This window comes from Cynocephalus volans, chromosome 10, assembly GCF_027409185.1.
Source record: "Cynocephalus volans isolate mCynVol1 chromosome 10, mCynVol1.pri, whole genome shotgun sequence".
Lineage (NCBI taxonomy): Eukaryota > Metazoa > Chordata > Mammalia > Dermoptera > Cynocephalidae > Cynocephalus > Cynocephalus volans.
The window spans coordinates 54,793,378-54,815,321 of NC_084469.1; the positions used below are offsets into that span (position 1 = coordinate 54,793,378).

Below are 21,944 nucleotides of genomic sequence, written 5' to 3' on the forward strand. Positions count from 1 at the left end.
TAACACCAAGGTCAAGGGTTCAGTTCCCTGTACCGGTCAGCTGCCAAAAAAATATAAATAAATAAATAAATAATTTTTAAAAAGATACAAAATATTTAAAAATGATAATTAAAAAAACTACAAATAGAACTACCATATGACTCAGCAATTCCACTACTGGGAATATATCCAAAGGAAAGGATATCTGTATATTGAAGAGATAGCTGTACTCACATGTTTATCGCAGCACTATTCACAATAGTCAAGATATGGATTCACCTAAGCATCCATCAACAGATGAATGGATAAAGAAAATGTGGTATATATACACAATGGAATACTATTCAGCCACAAAAAAGAATGAAATACTGTCATTTGCTGCAACATGGATGAGCTTGGAGGACATTACATTTAATGAAGCAAGGAACAGAAAGAGAAATACCACATGTTCTCACTCATATGTGAAAACTAAGAAAGCCAATCACATAGAAGTAGAAAGTAGAATGGCAGTTACCAGATGCTGAAAAAGGGACAAGGGAGGAGGGACAGTAAGAGATTGGTTAGTGGACACAAAAGTACAGCTAGATAGGAAGAATAATATCTAGTGTTCTACAGCAATGTAGGGCGACTATAATTAACAGTTTATTGTATGCTTTCAATTAACTAAAAGAGAAGATTTTGAATGTTTACATCAGAAAGAAATGATAAATGTTTGAGGTAATGAAAAAAGCCAGTGGGGTCGGCTGGTTAGTTCAGTTAGCGTGTTGTGCTGATAACACCAAGGTCCAGGGTTCAATCCCTGTGCCAATCAGCTGCCAAAAAAAAAAAAAAGAAAAAGAATCAGTGGTTGCCAGGATTTCAGGGGATGAGGAAGGGAGGGATGGAAGAAGGGAAGGATGAATAGGTGGAACACAGAGGATTTTTAGGGCAGCAAAACTATTCTGTATGGTACTGTAATGATTAATACATGACATGCATTAGGCAAAACCCATAGAACTGTACAATACAAAGAGGGAACCCTAACATAAAATTAACAATGATATATCGATATTGATTCATAATTGTAACAAATGTACCACACTACTGTAACACGTCAGTAATAGAAGAAACTGTTTATGTGGGTAGGGGGCAGGGTACAGGAACTATCTGTTCTTTTGGTTCAATTTCTCTGTAAAACTAAAACTGCCATAAAAATAAACAAAAAAATAAAAACAAAAAATTAGTTGTTCCAAAATGTGAAAAAGACAGATATAAAAGACATCTCAGTTTTGATGGGTTTATTTTTAAGTTAGTGTTTGATCTTGGGAAGAATGTATTAAAACACTCCTAAATGACTCTTATTTAACAAATACATCAAAATGGAAATTACAAATTACAGTGAAAATGAAAGTAATGCATATTGAAAAAGATGCACATTAAGTAGGTAACAAAGGAAAGTTACAACAATATTTGAGTAATCAGGATATAAACTATGAATTACTGATATAACCAAGAAACATAGTGATTCTGGGAGGCCAGCCGTTATGTCAGAACAAGAAATACTTTTATAATTTGATATATCACAAAATGACAAAATAAGCACACTATTCAAAATATGAAGGTAAGTATCAAGTATCAAGCTAAGAGATGAAAATGTATTGACTTTGATGAGAGGGAGTAGGGCAGTGGGGGTGGGAATGTACAGATGGAAAAATAGGCTACAGTTTTTCAACATAAGCTATTTAACCCTATGTCATTTTTAATTCTAAATGTATTATCTTAGTGAAAAGGAAAATTAAATTCATTATAAAATAGTGAAAAAGGAATAAACAGAAACCACAAATAGAAAGGTATGGAGTCAAGGGAAGATAGAGAAGGGAGTAAATAGGCAAGTTGGTAGGGAGGAAAAGTGGTAAGAGAGACACAGAGAGAAATAAAATACTTAAGGGTAGCTGAGACCAACTGATGGGTGGGAAAGAGTAAAGATTCGCGAACTCCTGCCTAGGTTCCTAGAGCACTGCTGAATCCAAAATTCTTTCTCAGTGGAGGCATGGATCTTCTATTTCCAACATTAACTCTGTAGGTGACAAAATCTACTTCCAGGGCTCCAACTATTAACTTCTACATGGATCAATTCCACTTCTATATTTTTTGGCTGTTTTCTTCTGAGCTTCCTATTTGATCTTGTTGATGAATCTACTTTTGGAAATTAACTTACAGAAATGTCCTAACTCCTATGTTAGACAAGGAATTTCTTAATAAGCCTATATATTTTCAAAACTATGCTGCATCTAGCAGACTACCTGCACAAATAAAACATCAAAACATTTTTAGAAGACTTGCTATTTAAAAATGTTAATTGTCCACACTTATGTATAGATTCATCTCAAACTCAATCAAAATGCCAAGTTATTTTTTCATGTGAATATTAATAAGCTAATTCTAAAATTTATATAAAAGTGCAAAGAACTAAAAAGCAAGAGAACATGCTCCACTAGATAATAAAAGACTTATTACATGCTAGTATTAATATAGAGTTGTACTGGCACTAGGGTAAATAAATAAGCCAATGGAACAGAATAAAATTCAGAGATAGACTCACAGATAAAGGAACACATGATTTATAACAAAGGTGGCCCTATAGAGAGTGGGGAAAGAATTCATTTCAATAAATACTGCTGGGTCAACTGGTTATTCACATGGAAAAAAATTAAGTTTGACTCCTACCTCACAACATATACAAGTATCAACTACAGGGAACTGTTGATCTAAATGTAGAAGGTAAAACAATAAAATATATAACATATATTTTAGCATATAACATATTTTCTAGCATATAACATAGAAAATATCTTCATGACTTTGGGCTAGGCAATGATTCCTGCTCAGGACACAAAAAAAGCAACACTATACAGGAAAAAATAGATAACTTTAATCACATTAAAATTGGTAACTTCGGGCCGAGCCCGTGGCGCACTCGGGAGAGTGTGGCGCTGGGAGCGCAGCGACGCTCCCGCCGTGGGTTCGGATCCTATATAGGAATGGCCGGTGCACTCACTGGCTGAGTGCCGGTCACAAAAAAGACAAAAAAAAAAAAAAAAAATTGGTAACTTCTATTCATCAGAAGATACCATTAAGAGAATAAAAATGTAAGCTATAGAGTGATACGAGATATTTACATTACATATAACCAACAAAGGGCTCATGTACAGAACATAAAAAAGAACAACTTCAAATTAATAAGAAAAAACAAGACCCAGTAAGTTTAGTCAAGAAACGTAAACAGGCATGTCACAGAACATACACACACACACACACACATACCAGAATGGCTAAAATTAAAAGGTCTGGCAATACCAAGAACTGGCAAGAATGCAGAGAGATGGCAACTTTCATACTGCTTGTGGAAGTGTAAACTGGTATAACTACTTTGGAAAACTGGCATCATCTATTAAAGTTGAATGTACACATATCCTTTTACCCAGTAATTTCACTCCTAGGTGTATGCCCAAAAGAAGTGTGTACATAAATATGTCCCCCCAAAACTCACTGAAGGTTGATTTGTGTCCCCCAAGTTTTATGTATTAGAAACTTGGTTCCCACTGTGACTGTTAAGTAGGTGGGAAATCCTATTATGGTAATTGAAAGGTAGAGCCTTGAAGAGGTGATTGGATTGTAAGACCGTGCAGTAGCTAATGGATTAAAAATGGTAGTCAGGGGCATGGTTCTGAGGGCTTTAAAAGAAGAGGAGAGTCTGTCTTCCGCTCTCTCTTGCTCTCTCTGCTTCCACCATCTTGCAATGTGAGACCCCTGGGTCCACTGTTGCCACCGCCAGATGGACTTTGGACTTCCCAGCCTCAGAAACTAAGCAATAAATTTTCTTTGTCTTTATTAATCACCCAGTTCCAGGTATTTTATTATAAGCAACAAAAACAGACTAATACAACATATATTCACCAAAAGTTATATACAAGAATGTTCATGGTAGTATATGTGTAATAGCTAAAAACTGAAAACTAACTAGCTGTCAATAGTAGAAAAGATGCTTAATTAATAGTAATTAATAATATATAATAATGCATAACTTCAAATATATTCATATAATGAAATACAACATTGCCAGTGAGAATGAACTAAGATCAGCTATATGCAACACCATGGAAGTATCACACAAACAAAATGTTGAGCAAAAAGAGCCAAAAGCAAAAAGTTAAATATTGTATGCTTCCATTTATATAAAGTTCAAAAATAGGCAAAACTAATCCATGGTGTTACAATCAGTATGATGTTTATTTTGGAGGAGGAAAAAGAGGCTAGTGATTGGGAGGGGGCAGAGAAGGGATTCTGAGGTACTAGTAATGTTCTATTTCTTGTCCTGAGTAGTAGCTTTATGGATGCATACACTTTACCAATTCATCCTGCTGCACAGTCATAATCATGTAGTTTTCTGTAGGCAATGTATTTGAGTTGTTAAAAAAGTAAAAAATAAAGAATTTTTTTAAAGTAATAAAATAACTTTAAAAAAATAAATAAAAGAATAAACTGCTAAATCCAGGACAAATTAGTCAAAGAAGTTAAATAATTTGGAAGTAGATAAAATGAAAACTAATACAGGGAATAAAAAGAAAGCACATACACATTTACACACATGTACTTCTCAGGATGAAAATATCAACTGTTATACAAGTCTAAATGCAGCATATACTTAGAAGGAATTAAATCCAAAATCTGGGTAGGATAATTGCTTTGGGAATGAGGAAGGTACTTGCTATATTGGATAGAGAAGAAAGTATAAGAGAAAAAAAGCATGATAGCTCAAAGGCAAGAGACCTTAGGCCTTTGAGGGGAGCTTCCTGATAACATCTCAGAGGTATTAACTCCTCACAACCCTGCTCCTTTCCTATGATTTCTCACTTACCTGAACATAGGCCTCTCGTTAGCTCTCTGTCAACCATCCAAGGCTCTTTTCCTTGTTCCAATAAGGAGATCACAGCTGGCTTAGAATTGGAAAGTCCTGCTCACAAGAAAAGACATGGGACATGGTTATGCTGTGGGTGTTCCAGAAACCAGATCCAGTCCCTTGGCGATCAAGGAAGAGATGCCACTACAGGAAGGACCAGAGAAAGATGGAGAAGATGAAGCTTCAGTTGCAACCCACTGGAGCTGCCCATTTCCAACTCTTCCATTCCATTCCAATTCAAACCATTCCTTGGAGAACAGGGAGCAGAAATTCAGCTGGTTAATTTTAAGTGAATAATAATTCACCATGGAGAAAGGAGACATTCCCAAGGACAGACTCTGAATTTTGGGGTATAGTTATCCTTACCCACTGAAACCAGGTTGCTGAAATTCTCCAACATCACTTCTTTGTATAAATTCATCTGACCAGAGTCCAGGCATTCCCATTCCTCCTGAGAGAAGTCTATGGACACATCCCTGAACATCACTGACCCCTGAAACAACAAACATGCTTTCACAATGAAAGGAGAGAAGAAGAAGATGGCAGTAAAGAAGATGGTAGAAGGCTCTGCAGGAAAGCACAGAGTAAGCAAATTGAGGGGCTGGAACAGAAGACACATCTCTTGTGTATGGAGGGATATATTTAGGAACGTGCAAATAGACTTTTCCAATGACATGAAATAGCAAGCATCCAGTTCAGTGAATGAATCTCTTTCCGCTTCCCTGTTTTCCTTTAAGACCCAAGAAAGGGAAAAACATGATGGACCTTCAAGAACATCTTACAATATATTTTGGAACAAATTTCAGAATATCAGGGAAATACAGAACTTTCTAAAAGCTTCCAGGAAGAAAATACAGATCACATAAAAACTTTCAGGAATCAAAATGGCAATGGGATTTCCAACAGCACCATTAATTAATTCTGGCCTAGAATTCTATATCCGGCCAAATTACAGAGCCAGTGCGAAGATTAAATTAAGACAATTCTAGGTCTGCAGGAAATGATAAAATTATCTTCGACATAACATTTCTTAGGAAGCTACTGAACTATGTGTTCCATCAAAACTAGAGAGTAAATCAGGAAAAAGAAAAGGTATTATATTCAGAAACTGGAAAACTAACATGAAAATAGTGAACAAAATCCCAGTATAACTGTGAAAGGCAAGTCTCAGGACATCTGGCAGCAGACCTAGAGAGCAACGTCTAGGAACAGAGAGACAGAGGACTATAGGAAAGAGGTTTCCAGGAAAAATAAGGAGCTAAAAAGTTTGATCATGTAGAAAATATTATTATTAACAGCAACTGACAGCAATGTCGGAGGATTTGGAAAAAAAATTAGCAACACGTATAAGGCACCAGGCTAATGAAGAAATAAGGCAATTTACTCTCAGAAAAATGAAAATTGTACTGGAAAAAATCCATGGTCTACTGTAGTACTTGGCTCAGATTAACAATGTCTGTAAGGTCCTAATCACATGGATAACAATGATTTAAAGAAAAATTGTGATATAATTCTATTGCAGGGATAGGAAATGAGCACTATGGTATAGGAAATATCAATCTACATTTACCTGCCAGGAAGCAACTAGAAAATGTCTATCACAAAATAGTAATATAGGCATATTAATTAGAAATATAGGAAAAACGCCAAAAGAAATAGCAAAAAGAGTTGAGGGTAGCCCCTAAGGGGAGTGGGACTAGGTAATAGGACATGTCCTAATTTCTTGAATTTTTAAAATGCAAAATCAGTTAAACATTTATTTAAAATGTCACTATCTTAGACAACAGCCTAACTTAACTTTTTTGGAAAATGTAGTTCTTTCATCACTGTTAGAAGAATTCTTCCCTATTAACATAAGTTCTCTAACTTTTATAGTTTAATAGTGGCAGAAATTTCCACAATTTAAATACTGAATAAAACCTTTCATTTCAGACATTTCGATAGGTAAAATCTTATGATCCTTTCTAGATATACACCTCCCTCCCCAAACCGTGCCCTATGCATCTCTTCCATTTGCTGGTCCTTAATTATTTCCTTTGTAATAAAACCATGAGTTCTGTGAATTGTTCTAGTGAATTAATGAACTTGAGAGAGGGTCATGGGAATCTGAATTTGTGGTTGGGTGGGCAGAAGTATAAGGCCTTGGGGGACACCCAACACTGTGGCTGGTGTGTGAAGCAGGGGCAGTCTTCTGTGGCTGAGGCTCTCAATCTCTGGGGTCTGTGTTAACTCTGGGTAGCTAGTGTCAGAATTTGGAATGAATTGTAGGACACCCAACTGGTGTCCAAGAATTGGTGTTTGTTTGGAAAAGGACACACATTCCGAACTCACAGAAGAAATGAGGGTACTTCTTCACCTTAGGCCAAGCAAGGGGGCCCCTTTAGAGTCCATGGTCCAAAGTGGAACAATGAGATTCACCGGAAGAATTTTTCCTGCATTCTCTGAAGTTTAGAGGGCAAAAAAACTGGTACCCATTCCCCTCCTTGGACCAGATATAGGCCCAATGAAGGGACAAAGTGACCCTGACGAAGGAGTGAATCACAAAATGCGGAAGTGTATGACATGTATTCTAAGTAGCCAATTCAAGGAGATGTGCTGCCCACTTCACAGGGAGTGCAATTAGTGGTTTCCAACAGGGACTTCTCTGAGAACCCCATAAAAGCACCCCGTAGGAAAAGAAGTCAGTTTTGAACATCCATTAAGCCAAGAGAGACCAACACCAAAACAGGTCAAGAAAGACATGTCTTCTTACCTCCTCTTCCCTATCCCTGTTCTAATCTCATAGGATCCAGAGACTGCCTATTGGGGGGAGAAAGAGAAGTTCAGGATGAGGAAGTCAAGAAGTTTAATATGCACCCTTTCATACTGCATGCTTCTTGCTTGAAGCAAACTTGAGCTCAGAAGAGACTTGAAATGAAATTTACCTATTAATACAATGAACTAGAGGTTTAATTAGTAAAATGAGACTGATCTTGTGACTGAATACAATCAAAGGATACCAAAGAATGATCGAAACAATTATAGAGCCTGTACAGGTTTTTATCCAGCGCAACAACAACAAAAAAATTAGCCCACAGAGAGAGCTGATAGTAGAAATTATGGGGGGGGGGGCGGCGGGGGGGAAGCAATTTCTTTTGCTAGCTTCATATAGAGTTCTGCTTATTTCAAAGTGCTGGTTATAAATAGATATCGTTTTCCACTACAGTCATATCATCTGCAAAAAGTGATAATCTTACATCCTCTTTTCCAATTTCTAACCTAATTTTTTCTCTTGTTTAAGTACTTTAATACTTCCAAAACAATGTTAAATAACATTGGTAATGGTGTATATCCTTGTCTTTTTTTTTTTTTTTAACTGGGAATGCTTCAAATGTTTCCTGATTAAACATTAGGTTAGCATATGAGAACAAAATTCATTTTGTTACTTTTAAAATTTATTTTCTTCTGCAGTATTCTGCTCCCAATTGTTCCTATTTATACTGAGCAATAATCTTCACTGTAGAAATGGTGAGTGTAATTAGAGGTTAATGCAAGAGGATAACCAAATACTCTGGGCTTTCACATAGGAGAAGGGATTGGGAAGACTCAGTCCTCTTCTAAAGAAATTCAGAGAGAAAGGCTTTAAGCCTAATAGATTTGAGAAGACACTCTTATCCTGATTTTCTTTGCATCTGTACCAAACACACACATTTTAAAAATTCAGGGTAGGCTCACTCAGAGTTCCCTACTCTGAGTCCTTTACCCTGGTACCCTCTAATTTTCAGATAAGAGAATCATTTGGTGAACAGACAGCCTTACAATTTACTGAGTATCCCAAGATTAGAAGTATTGAAATACAAACTGAATAAAGATACTTTACTACCACTTGAGGGAAGAATCCAAAAACTCCAGGTGCCTGCCAGTTGCAAGTGGGTTAAATATCTAAATGGGAAAGCAAAACTTACAGCTTTAAGCATAAATATGGAAAACATTTGCATGACCTTGGGACAGGGAAGGATCTCTTAAATAAGATACAAAAAGCACTAACCATAAAGAGAAAAAATTGATAAATTTGACTTTGTTAAAATTAGAACTTCTGTTCATAAAACCATCTCAAAGGAAGTGATAAAACAATCGAAATAGTAGGAAAATATAATCAATAAAGAATTATTGATATCGATTATATTAATAACTTCAATGAATCAGTAAGAGATAATCCGTAGAAAAATGGGTAGATTTGAACAGATATTTCACAAAAGAAGATTAGCTAATAACCAATAAATATATGGAATGGTATTTAACCTCATTTTTAATCATGGAAATTTAAATTCAAACCTGTGAGTGTAAATAAATATTTAAGGATTTAAAAGTCTGACACAACTGAGCTGAAGAAAGTAGAAACTGTAGCTCTTACAAAGAAATGTGTATCTTTGAAAAATGGTATTTACCAAGACCATTTGATGACATGGGAGAATATTTATACCTTTTAGTGAAAATGTAGGATATGAAATGGTAAATGAAGTATAATTTGACTTTGGAAAAATAATGAAAATACATTTAAAATATTAACACTAGTTATTTCAGTGGTCAAATCTTATTTTTCCTTGGTAATTCTGTGTTTTTGAAATCTCTAAAATAATTAAGCTTTTATTTTAAAATCATAATAAACATTGAATTTGAAAAGAAGAAAATTCATCCAGCAGAAGTGGAGCCATTTTTCAATTAAGTGAACATTAGATAAATGGAAAGTATTCAGCTTTAATACAAGGTCCAACTACTCTTTTCTCCAATGGGGAAATGATAGGGACCTATAATCAAATGACGTATCTTTATTAAGCAAGAATTTTCAGAAGAAGGAAAGCAAAGAGGAAACCCGGCATACCTTGGATATTGCTTGTAGAGGTTCATCACGCATTCTTTCCTCCTCTTCTGGGTTACTAGCCTGGTGAAGGGAGATAGAACAGGAAGAGGAAAAAATAATTGTAAGACACCAAGTTTTTCTTGGTACTCAAATAGGTCAGGTCAGAGGTCATTCCCAGCCCCAGCCCCATTACCCACCACACACAAGGACTGGAGATCAGAGGAGGATGGGGCATCCTGTCCAATTTCAGTCTCTCATGGAAAGGATTCACTGCTGTCCAGGGCTAGAATCTGACCTGACCTCATAGAGGTTTCCTGGGGACAGAGTTCTGAAGTCACAACCGCACAGTTGACAGGAGCCCCAAACCCATACACGGAGCGCCACATCCATTTAGGCAGTCATACTTAAACCAAGGGGACACTCACTCCACACCTACACACACGAACCACACATGGTAACACAGTTATAATCCCGTACCCACCACAGGACACATACAATTACAGCCGCACAGTCAAAGGCACTCCACGGTGTCGCGAAGTCACAGTCACAACCACCATGGGGACACACACAGTCACAACCCCACAATGATAAGCATCCCATATCTGCACATAAAGCCGCAGTGTCACAATCTCCTATCTCACAGATAACCCACAACCTCCCCTATTCTGGCCGCTCTGCCCGCACAGGCCCGAGGCCCCAGCTCCCCACTGGCCTCAGGTATCCTCACCTTAGGCCTTTCCGGGTTGGAACCTGCAGAGCGGAGCCGGTTCCCCCGGGACCACGATCTCTCACCTCACTGATCCAGCGGTTCCGCGTAGGCGTAACGAAGCGTTCGAATTCCTGCGAGAACAGCGACAAGCCACTAGGTCTTCTGGGAAGTGTGGTACAGACCGGGACCTACGGCCGATTCCTCTCTGCACCTCTCCTGGGCCCGCCCGAAACGACCGCACCCGCAAAAATCTCAACCTCCAGCCGAACCTTAAGAGGTGAGCGTCGCGGTAGCTCCGCGCTCCGGAGCTGAGCTTGCCCTGCGGACCCGGCTCACCAACCCCCTCCTCTTCCTCACCCCCGGAAACGCAGACGGCCTTCTGGCCGGAAGTTGGGTCGGGCCGCGGGGCCTTCTGGGAGGTGCGGTGCTCCGAGACATCGCGGACGTCCTTCTGCGTTACCTCCGTCTGTCGGGTGCTTGTCTGCCGGTCGCCTTCGCCCAGACTCTCAAAAACTGAGGGTTGGGTGCGCATTCGTACGTTTCAAGCAGGTCCGCGCTGCGGCGTTCCGGCAGCGGGAGGTGAGGCAGGGGCTTGAGTTCTCCGGACTACGCGGGTCCCGGCGGCCAGTCAGACTGGGCGGAGCCTCTTAAGAGGCCCGGAGTGACCGCAGTAGCGGCAGTCGGAGTTCCTGGGGTGCGAGTACGCTACTGGTTAGTAGTTGGAGTTATTGAAGCAAAAAACTGTGATGGGAGAGTGTGTGTGTGTGTGTGTGTGTGTGTGTGTGTGTGTGTGTGTGTGTGTGTGTGTGTGTGTGCGCGCGCGCGCGCGCGCGCACGCACGTGTGTGTCTGTGATTAGAGGTTGTGTGAATGTGATCGCATGAGTAATTGTGGTGGGATGATTGTGACCTGTATGTTTGTGTCATGGTGATGTTTGTGATTGCGTGTGATTATGATGAATTGAGTGGTGTGTGTGATTGTGATTAAGGGTGTGGTGTGCGTGTGGCGAAGTGTGCGTGATTGTGATGTGTATAGTGGTTCTTGTCTTCCTTAAGTTGACTTCTCTTTAGCATTTGGCGTGGTTGGCAACAGCTTGGAAAAAAAGAAAACAGTTCTGTATTTATTGTCTAGTGGTCTTTCCTCTCCATTGGCCACTCCTTCTTAGTAGTCTCCTTCGTTGCCTTTTTTTCCTAATAGTTCTTGGCACTGTTCTGTCGCTTTCCAGTTTTCCTTGGTAATCTTTTCCAGGTTTGTTTTTTGTCACTTCTTGTCACTTCTTACTGTGTGATGGAGATGCAAAGATTACTCAGAGCCCAAATATTAAGAGCAATGGAAGCCAGAAAGGACTGCACTGAGAAAACTCCCTAAAGAAGGGAGAAACAAGGCACAGCCCGAGTTGTTATTTGCTTCAGTTTTTATTGTAGAGACAAGGAAATACAAGAGAAAAAACAACTTTATCATTTATCAAAGGAATGGAGAGAAATTGACTATGGGGCAATCTCTGGAAAACATCTTGAGAAACAAAGGAAAGGGAGTGAAGTTGGATAAGAAATGACCTTAATGTTCTTATCTAATCTAGCAGAAATTATTTGCTGTTTCCAGCACTTAGGTTCTGCATAAGTGCGTTTAGGACTTTTGCCCTTTGTGCACGCCTTGTTCTTTGTCAAGCCTGTGTGCTCCCACATATCCCCCTTTTTTGTTTAATCAAATTCTAAATTGATGGGGGTGTTTGAGGAAGGTTCAAGAAGTGAGCAATAAGGAGTCTTTTGAAGTAGGGTCAGCATGGCTTCTGTATGGAGAGTTCTTTGGAAGAGGGTGCATAGCACCTTCAGCACTGCAAGAAAACATAGTAAAAATAATATTCCAATACCAGCAATAATACATATTCTCACATTGAGTCCTGAAAACCAATTAGTAGGATTGAGCCAATGAGCCAAGTCATTTAAATGATTAATGGTTGCCTTTGAGCTTCTTCTTGGAGTTGAATCATCTGTTTTTGGAGTTTAGTTTTAAGGTTATTGATATCTCCGTGTAAATCAGAATGAAAAGCTCCATGTAACAATTTTTGGATGTCTTCCCAAGAAGCAGAGGTGTTGAAAGGAATAGAAGTTACACACTTGGAGCAATATCCAGCATCACAGTTAAGTTGATTTTGTGTCCAGAGTGCTTGTTGTTCACCAAGCCAGGATACTGCTGCTTTTAAAACATCAAGTCTCTAAAATTTCATGGTCAATTTTTGTTTATGCTAGAAGTTCAGAAGTTACATTTTGAAGGTACCCATTCATTTTATGAGCCATTTGGATAGAGTGAGATAAAGCAACTATAGCAGTTGCAGTTGCTGCTGCGGCAGCCATGCCAGTAGTTGCTATAATAGAAGCAACAAGAACACCAAGAAACTGTTTAGGACAAAGTTGCAATAATGCAGAAGTTATCTGTTCCAGTGCAGAACTTCCCATTCATTCATGAGTAAGATTAATTGGCAACCATGCTTCTGCTCTTTGTTTTAATATAAACACATGAGAAATACTAAGATTAAAGATATTAAAGTGCATAATGCAAGGAGTAAACCAAGTAGAATTGGCGGAGAGAGTAATATTGAATCCTTGAATATAAGACCGTTTAGAAGAAGTAAAATTAGTGATCGAAATAACAGGTACTTGAGAGGAAAGTGCAAATATATATGGTTAAGAGGTACAGATCATAACTGAGTCAATGGTATCATTAGTTATCCAATGTAATTTCTCATTTCTTTGAAATTCCCCTTGCTGGATAATACTAGGGAAAAATGGAGTGACTAAATGCCAAATAGATTTTTTTATGGGAATATAATTTTGATTATAGTGCACCCTCAAAAGAGGACCCGCCAAACCAGGATTTCATTGAGATGATTGACCAGAATAATTAAAAGTAAGAGTATAATTCCAGGTGGTATTAGAATCCAGTATTAATAAATCACATGTACCCCAATTTTAAGTCCGATTACCATATAATTTATTTTCTGTAAAATTATATGAATGGCAAGAGACCCAGATAGGTCCAGACCATCTCCAGTAGCAATCCAGGGGTGAGAAGAAACAGGAATATTGAGTTCAGGATGATTGTTTCCCCATTTAGAATTTCCACCGGCTCCTGCAGTTTGAATAAATATTTGATGTTTCACAGCTATAATACAATTAAAAGCTGTAAAAATATGATTCATATATCATTGTGATTGAAAGGGAATGCAAAAGTTGCTAGCAGTAAAATTAGTCACTACACATAAAGGCAATTCCTCAACAAGGAAATACCAATTATGAAAAAGTTTGTGCCATCCATTATGATAACCTTTCTTACTACAATTTATTCTGCAATCTTGTAATGGACGAGGAGGGGGCAGCTAATCACGTCCAGTGTACACAGTATCATTAGATGAAAGAGGAGGCTCTGAATCACCCCAAGGAAGCAGATCATAAATGGGGGGGTTCAAAACATGGGGCCCCTAAATATTATCACTTACAGAAGGCTGAATAAAAAGGAAAAGCCCATATATTATGAACAGGCAGGTTACCTTTGGACCTTTAGAATTTATAGTTACATGAGCAAGCTTGGCTAGAAACAGGTTTTCTGGCATCTTTGGAGTTCCAGTGGTTTTTAGGGTGCCCTCCACCTGTGCAGTAAGCTTCTTTAAATCACTGCAAGTTGGACCAGAGGAAAGCATCATAGAGGTCAATGGATTTATCTTCTGTTTCTTGTTCATCATTCCTGGGTGTGGTTGTACAGTAAGATTCTGGAGTTCTAGAATTGGATTTGTTCCCGCATGGTGCCACATGATATGGGCAAATGGCCTTTGCCCGGTACCCAAAGGGGATCTGTAGGAGAAAGAACAGAAGCATACCCTCCTCCCCCTGTTAGTAGTTCAACAGGCCTTAACCATTTTGGCCCTTGTAAAGGATGTTGGTACAAAACCAAAAGTTTAGGGCTATCATGAGGGAGGTCAAAATGTCGATCCACTGCTGTTAAATTTTGAGAATTACAGTTTAAAAAATTTAGGGTAAATAATGCTTTCATTAATTGTTCTTGAGGGGTCAAGCTTCCTTCTATATTCCCCCTTTTTTGTTTATTTAATTGTGATTTGAGGAGACCATTAGCCCTTTCCACTATCGCTTGACCAGTGGCATTATATGGGATTCCCGTAACATGTTTAATATTCCATGTATCACAAAATATTTGAAAGGCTTTGGAAGTATATGCAGGTCCATTGGCAGTTTTAATTTGAATTGGAATCCACATAGTAACAATGGCAGAGATAAGATGTTTCCTAACATGATTTATTGTTTCCCCTGTCTATGCAGTTGGATGAATAAATCCTGAGTAAGTGTCAACAGTAACATGTAAATATTTAAGATGCCCAAAAGAGTCATAATGAGTGACATCCATTTGCCAAATTTCATTTCCTTTTAGTCCATGGAGATTTATGCCTCCAGGGGAGGTTGTTTCAGAATATCTTAGGCAGTCGGAGCAAGCTCGAATAATATCTTGGGCTTGTTTATAGGGCATTTTATGAGTGAGCTAATGCTCTGGTCCCTTGATGAAAGAGTTGATGAGAAGCAATGGCCATTTTAAGGGTGGTAATATGCATAACTAGTTTATCAGTTCGATTGTTACCTTCTGTAATTGGATCTGGTAATCCTGAGTGGGATCTGGTATGAGTTACAAAATATGGGATGGTCCTGTTTTGAATTAGTTTTCATAATTGTCTAAACATTTCAAAAACAGCAGGGTTATTTCCATCATGAATCAATGCATCCTGAATAACTTGTAAAGTACCTACTACATAAGCAGAGTCAACCACTATGTTTAATGGCTGATGAGGGAAATGTTGTAAGGTTGCAATGGCAGCAGCTAGTTCTGCAGCTGTGGAGTGATGGTGAAGAGCAAGAAAATGTTTCCATGGGGTCGGCCCGTGGCTCACTCGGGAGAGTGCGGTGCTAATAACACCAAGGCCCCGGGTTCGGATCCCATATACGGATGGCCGGTTCGCTCACTGGGTGAGCGTGGTGCTGACCACACCAAGTCAAGGGTTAAGATCCCCTTACCGGTCATCTTTAAAAAAAAAAATGTTTCCATGAACACTGTTCTTGCCAAGTAACATATCCTTTGCTGGACTTTCCAGACCCATCTATAAAAACAGTTAAGCATCTGGAACAGAGACGGGGTGGAAGAAAGAGGGAATAGTTGAAATCTTTGTAAAATTTTATCATGAGGTAAGGAAAATTTGAAAATTCCTAAGGAATCAGCCAATGCAATTTGTAAGGGTTCAGATTGTCTAAGGGCAGCCTGAAAGTCAGTCTTTGTTAAACCCAAATTAATCACATTAGGGTCATATCCGGTGAGCATTTGGCAATGATGTCAGCCTTGTTCTAAAATATTTATTTGTTGCTCAAATTGTATACAAAGTTTCTTTTTAGGATAATGAACTTGAAAAATCCATTCAATAACTTTAATGTTAGGAAGAAATTGACATAATAACCCAGTAGGGCTATGTGGAGTATTAAGGATAAGGAAATGAATGGGTTCATTTAGAGTTACACAATCTAATTGGCTAGAACATAACCAATGTTCAATTTGTTGACGTTCCTTTTTTGCTTGTTTGGAAAGTATACGTGGGGAGGAAAGATCAGGGTCTCCTTTCAGGGTATCAAATAAATTTTTTAATTGATAAGTAGTAATTCCCATTGAGGGTCGAAGCCAATTAATATGACCAAGAAGTTTTTGTAAGTAAGTCATTAAGAGGTAATTGATCCTTGATAGCCAAAGATAGTCGTTGAGGGCAAATAGCTCTTTGGGTAATGATGTAATCTGAGTATTTCCAAGGTTCTGTTTTTTGAATTTTTTCAGGGGCTATCTGAAGGCCTACTTTATGGGTATGATCTAGTAAATGTAAATACATTTCAGAAAGTATGTCCGAATCTGAATGAGCAACAAGAATATCATCCATGTGATGATAAAGAATCAGAAAAGGCCATTCGTGTAGGGTGTAAGGCACGATCTACAAAATCTTGACAAATACTGGGAGAGTTAATCATACCTTGGGGAAGAATTTTCCATTGATATCTTTGTAAAGGTGCCCTAGCATTAATGCTAGGGAGGGAAAACACAAATTATTCCCTATCATTTGCATGCAGGGGAATGTTAAAGAAACAGTCCTTTAAATCTATAGTAAGAAGATGCTATCCTTTTGGAATTAGAGCTGGGTTAGGAAGTCCAGGTTGTAATGCTCCCATTGGCACAATACATGTATTAACTTGTTGAAGATCATGTAAAAGCCTCCATTTACCTGATTTTGGGGGGACAAAAAATAGGAGTATTCCATGGACTGTAGGAGGGCTCAGTATGTCTTGCTTGTAGCTGTTCTTGTATAAGAAAATGTTCCTGTTTTAATTTCTCCCCTTTAAGAGGCCACTGCTCCACCCAGACCGGGGGTCCTGGGATCCATTGAAGTCTAAGTGGTGGGAGGTCGGCAGTGGCCCTCATGATAAGTTTGAAGGGAGAGTACCTGTATAGACATTCCACTGTGTTAAGTAAATCTCTTCCCCATAAAGTAATAGGGAGATCCAATGTAAAAGGCAAAATAGTAGCAATTTATCCTTCTAGTCCTGTACATTTTATAGGATTTTTACTTTGACATGGAGTTTGTGTTCCTCCTAATCCAGAAGCAGTCATAGGGGAGGAACCAGTTTTCCAAGAAGGAGCCCAATCCTTAGAAGCAATAATGGTAATACCTGCTCCAGAGTCAATTAATCCTGTGATAGACTTTTGATTTAAAGGTTAGAAGAGGGCACCCATTGGATATCTTAGTAACCCAAAAGTCTTCAGTATTGTTATAATCCTTAGCTTTGCTGTCTAGATGATCAGGAATAAAACACGGTATCAAAACTAATTGAGCAATGTGACTTCCTTTAGGTATTACATGATATCCTAAGCTGGTGACCATAATTTTAATTTGATCATTATAACTTGAATCAATTAGACTTGGCAATATTTAAATTCTTTGACTGGAATAATTAGAGTTTCCCAATACTAGCCCTGCCATACCATCAGGCAAAGGTCCCCAACTATCTGTGATAACTATCTTTATTTGTCCAGCCTCATCTAATACTAAATCCTCCATAATAGATCAAGGCTGATATTGCCTGTGATAAGTGAATTTAGTTCGGTTACTCATTTTCCTGAGAAATGATCTCGTTTTGGGGCAGTTCTGATGCTAGGGCATGGATATTCCATGTTTGACTCCCCTTTTTTGTAGGGGCATGGGAGTTGGCACCCCTTTGTTCATTTCCCGAAACTGGATTGCCCTCGGAGTCAAATTTAGATCTACATTGATTGGCCCAGTGAAATCCCTTTTTACATTTGGGACATTTTTGTTATAGTTTAGTTTCATTTCCTTGTTTTTTCTTGCAGTCTTTTTGAAAATGGCCCTCTTGTCCACATTTACAGCATTTGTGGGGTTGAGGTGTAGCTGTGAGCAGCACTTCAGCTTTCAAAGTTTCTGTACCAACATTTTGGCATGCATGTATCATTTCAGCAATGTTAGGATTCTTTCCCTTTAAAGGAGCAAGTATCCTTTGACAGTCATTATTTGCATTTTCATAAGCCAATTGTAAAACTAAAACATTTGCAGCTTGGAGGTTGTCCACGTGTCTAGAGGTGGCATCTTGTAACCAATTAACAAAATCTATATAAGGTTCAGTTCCACCCCTAAACTCAGAGGCAAACAACAACAAGCATTTATTCTCAGGTTTACAGGTTTGCAGATGCCTTGTGTCTGGCTGATCTAGGCTGGGCTTAGCTGAGCAGCTGGGCTGCAGGATGAGTTCACATCTGCTCTGCATGTGTTATTTCTGGTGCTCAGGCTAAAAGGACAGTGGTTACTAGAGCATGTCCTTCTCATGGTGGGTCACCAGAAAACAGGGCAGATCATGCAAACACCCTTAAGACTTCTGCTCCCCAAGTATACAAATACTACATTAGCCAAAACAAGTCATGTGGCTAAGCTTAACATCAGTTACACACACAATTGGAGGTCAAGGCAGTTACTTGGCAGAGTGTGAATGTCTAATCCTATTAGAGGTGGGTGAAAAATTAGGACCAAAATTCCAGTCTACCACATTAAGAAACATACCTCTTTATCGTTATGAATGCCTTTTAGTCCAAGTTCTCTTTTGTCTGATAATACTGCTTTTCAAGTTTTGTTATTGTATTTGTCAGGAATTTCATTTTCTAACCCCTTTCCTTTATGTCTCTAGGTTTCAGGTCTGTCTCTTGTAAAAAACATAATGCTGGGCTTTTTACCCTTTAATCCTGTTTGACGGTTATTTTAGACAGTGAGTTTACTCAGTTCCATTTATCATGATAAAAATTTTTGTTTTATTTTCTCTTTTTTATTTTTATATTTTTAGTTGTGCAGGTTTACCTTATCCCTTTTTTCTCTCTTCACTGGTTTGGTTTCTGCTGTTATCCTTGAATTTTTATCATACATGCTTAAAAAACCCAAACTTAAATAAGACTTTAAAACATTCAAACTCCAAACTACCCACCCATTTCTATGTTACTTTTGTCTGATATATTACTTTCTTTTAGTTTTAAATCCCCAAATTAGTAGTAGTAGTAATATATTTATTTATTTATTTATTTTAAATTGTGGTTAAATACCTAACATAAAATTTACCATCTTAACCATATTTAAGTGTACAGTTAATGGCATTAAGCACATTCACATTGTTATGATATCATCACCACCTTCCATCCAGAGAACTCTTCATCTTGCAAGACAGAAACTTGGTTATTACCCCTTTCCCCCAGCCCCTGGCAACCACTGTTCTACTCTCTGACTCCATGAATTTGACTACTCTAGTACCTCATATAGGCAGAACCATGCAGTATTTGTCTTTTTGTAACTGATTTAACTTGGTATGATGTCCTCAAGATTTATCCATGTTAGCATGAATTAGAATTTTCTTTCTTTTTAAGGCTGAATAATATGTATGTTGTGTATGGATAAACATTTTGTTTATCCTTTCATCCATCCGTGGACACTTGGGCTGCTTCCACCTTTTGACTATTGCACATAACACTGCTATAAACATGGATGTACAAATATCTGAGTCCCTGCTTTCAATTCTTTTGGATATATACTCAGACATAGAATTGTTCAATCATATGGTAATTCTATTTTTGATTTTTTGACTGCCATACTCTTTTCTATAGTGGCTGCACCATTTTATTAACATATTCTTGGGCATCTACTGTTAATGGGAAAAACAGACAAAAATCCCTGTTTTTATGGAGTATATATGAGGGGGTGGACAGACAGTATGTATGCTAAATAAATTAGTTTGTTAGAAGGTGATAATTGTCATAAAAAAATAATAACCATGTGAGAGATATTAGGACTATATCCCAAGCATAGCACTTCTCAAAATTTATTATAATTGAATGTTTTCTGTTTTATTGTTTTTGTTCAATCATATAGGGCAAAGATTAGTCTACTTTCTTTTGTTTCTTTTTTTTTACCCTTTACCTGGTAAAAGCTCATAGCAGATGGTGAATTAATATATCGTAACTTACTTAATAGCCATTTCTTTTATTAACTCAATGTCATTGTGACATGGGCATAATTCTCATTTCAAATAAAGAGTCTTGGAATTCTAAAATTGCAACTCTACTTCAATTGCCAAGGTAACTGGGCTAGAGACTGGAATAGCTGGACTATCAATGCAACTCTCTTTTACTCCAAATCTGGGGTTGCTGCAAGTCTGTTTTCTAACTCAACTGTGTATCTGTCACTACATCGAGCCTATACCTTTATAGGTCATATTTGAAGAGCAGGTTGTGAACATCACTTTGTTTCTAGACTCTTGGTGTCTCTGTTGAGTACTTGATTCAGCCTACGTTGCTGAATCTCTGAGTTTTCCTCCAGGCTCCGACTGGTCTCTGTGTCCAGCATTGCTGGTCAGTGACTTCAGAGAGTATACATTATAGGGGGGGAGGGGGGGAGGGAGAAGGGAGGGAGGTTTTGGTGATGGGGAGCAATAATCAGCCACAATGTATATCGACAAAATAAAATTAAAAAAAAAAAAAAAAGAGAGTATAAATTATAAACAAGTAAGATGTGTATAGGGCTGTGTTAGTTACCTACTACTTAGTAACGAATTTCCTCAAAACTTAGTGGTTTAAATGACAATAAATATTTATTACCTTACGTTTCTGGGGAGAATGACTTAGCTGGGTGTTTTGACTCTGATATCTCATGAAGTTGCAATTGAGATGTCAGTAGGGCCGCAGTCATCAGAAGACTGGGGCTGGATGATTCACTTCCAAGATGGCTAGTATGTTAGTGTTAGCTGTTGACAGGAGGACTTTCCCTAGGGCTGATTGAATGTCTTCATGGTGTGGTAGCTGACTCTCAAAGCACATGATCCAAAAACGTGCAAGACAAAACCCCCAATGTCTTTTATGACCTAACCTTGGACCTAGTGCCATCATTTCTGCAATATCCTATAGGGTATACAGGTCAACCCTATTCAGTGTGGGAGGGGCCTACAAAAGGCACGAATATCAAATCATGTTGGAGGCTGGTTAACACAGGGAACCAGTGAGAAGGCATTGGGTAAATTGTATTTGTGTCCTAAGCCCACAGGTCCTGGTTCCACAAGGATAAGACATATCTGTGATGTGAGTAGAAAGAAGCCCAAGGAAGAGGAATCTATCGTGGAAGGAGATTCCTGACCTGAGACTTGCCCCAGAGGCTGGAGAATCCTGGGAAAGAGTGGACCCTGGCATTGCTGGACCTCAGGCTATCTTGACTCTTCTATCCAGAACCGGCAAGGTCTGAATGACAGCTCAACCTTCAGTAATCAGCAATAGCTGTGTGACAGTGAAGCGTTTGACCCAGATGATGGAAAGGAGAGGTGAGGTGTCTCAGAGACGGGCAGAGTTTAGGAGAGGGACAGTGTAAAAGAGCACATTCAGTACTCCTAACCAGGAAAATTTTCATGGATGTTATTGACTGTGCATGGTAGACATTTTAAAGAATTTTATTTACTTGACTTTGATTTTTTAAAATAAATTTTTAAAATGTAATTTCTATTTTTTTTTTTAAAGAATACATTTACACATATTTTTAAAATGCTATTATGTAGTCATAAACAAAAGTTTCCTAGGGGCTGGCCAGTTAGCTCAGTTGGTTAGAACTCAGACTTAAAACATCAGGGTCACAGGTTCAGATCCCTGTACTGGCCAACCACCAAAAAAAAGAAAAGTTTTCTACTTCATCTCTTCTCATCCGGTTCCCACTCCCCAGAGGCAACCACTTTGAACATTTTTGTCTGGATATTCTGGTATTCAACTCCATTTTTCTGAATAACATCCCAAATACTGCTAATACTTGATTTCTCAGTTTTAGATATTTTTGACAGTGGAGATAAGAATTTAGCCCTC

At 38.3% G+C, this 21,944-nt stretch overlaps 2 protein-coding genes across 11 annotated transcripts in view; one reads left to right on the forward strand and one right to left on the reverse strand.

Moving 5' to 3' along the window:
• ZNF829 (zinc finger protein 829) overlaps window positions 1–10,650 on the reverse strand; it is a 28,436-nt gene extending 17,786 nt beyond the window's left edge. The window contains exons 1-5 of one of the 6 annotated variants that reach the window (XM_063111902.1): window positions 10,551–10,650; window positions 9,956–10,072; window positions 9,780–9,839; window positions 5,285–5,411; window positions 4,877–4,972 (exon numbers count right to left, since the gene is read on the reverse strand). In XM_063111902.1, coding sequence (XP_062967972.1) covers window positions 4,877–4,972; window positions 5,285–5,411; window positions 9,780–9,812 — 256 coding nt within the window. In that variant the 5' untranslated portion in view covers window positions 9,813–9,839; window positions 9,956–10,072; window positions 10,551–10,650. Of the gene's footprint in view, window positions 1–4,876; window positions 4,973–5,284; window positions 5,412–7,670; window positions 7,718–9,779; window positions 9,840–9,955; window positions 10,073–10,485 lie in introns of those variants that run through there. The other 5 variants (XM_063111900.1, XM_063111901.1, XM_063111903.1 and 2 more) reach the window with 5 other exon arrangements.
• Window positions 10,651–10,920: 270 nt separating this feature from the next.
• Window positions 10,921–21,944, forward strand: part of ZNF568 (zinc finger protein 568) — an 88,158-nt gene continuing 77,134 nt past the window's right edge. For 2 of the 5 annotated variants that reach the window (XM_063111850.1, XM_063111854.1), the window contains exons 1-2: window positions 10,921–11,046; window positions 21,138–21,415. In XM_063111850.1, the coding sequence (XP_062967920.1) occupies window positions 21,340–21,415 (76 nt within the window). In that variant the 5' untranslated portion in view covers window positions 10,921–11,046; window positions 21,138–21,339. Of the gene's footprint in view, window positions 11,179–21,137; window positions 21,416–21,944 lie in introns of all 5 variants that reach the window. The other 3 variants (XM_063111851.1, XM_063111852.1, XM_063111853.1) reach the window with 3 other exon arrangements.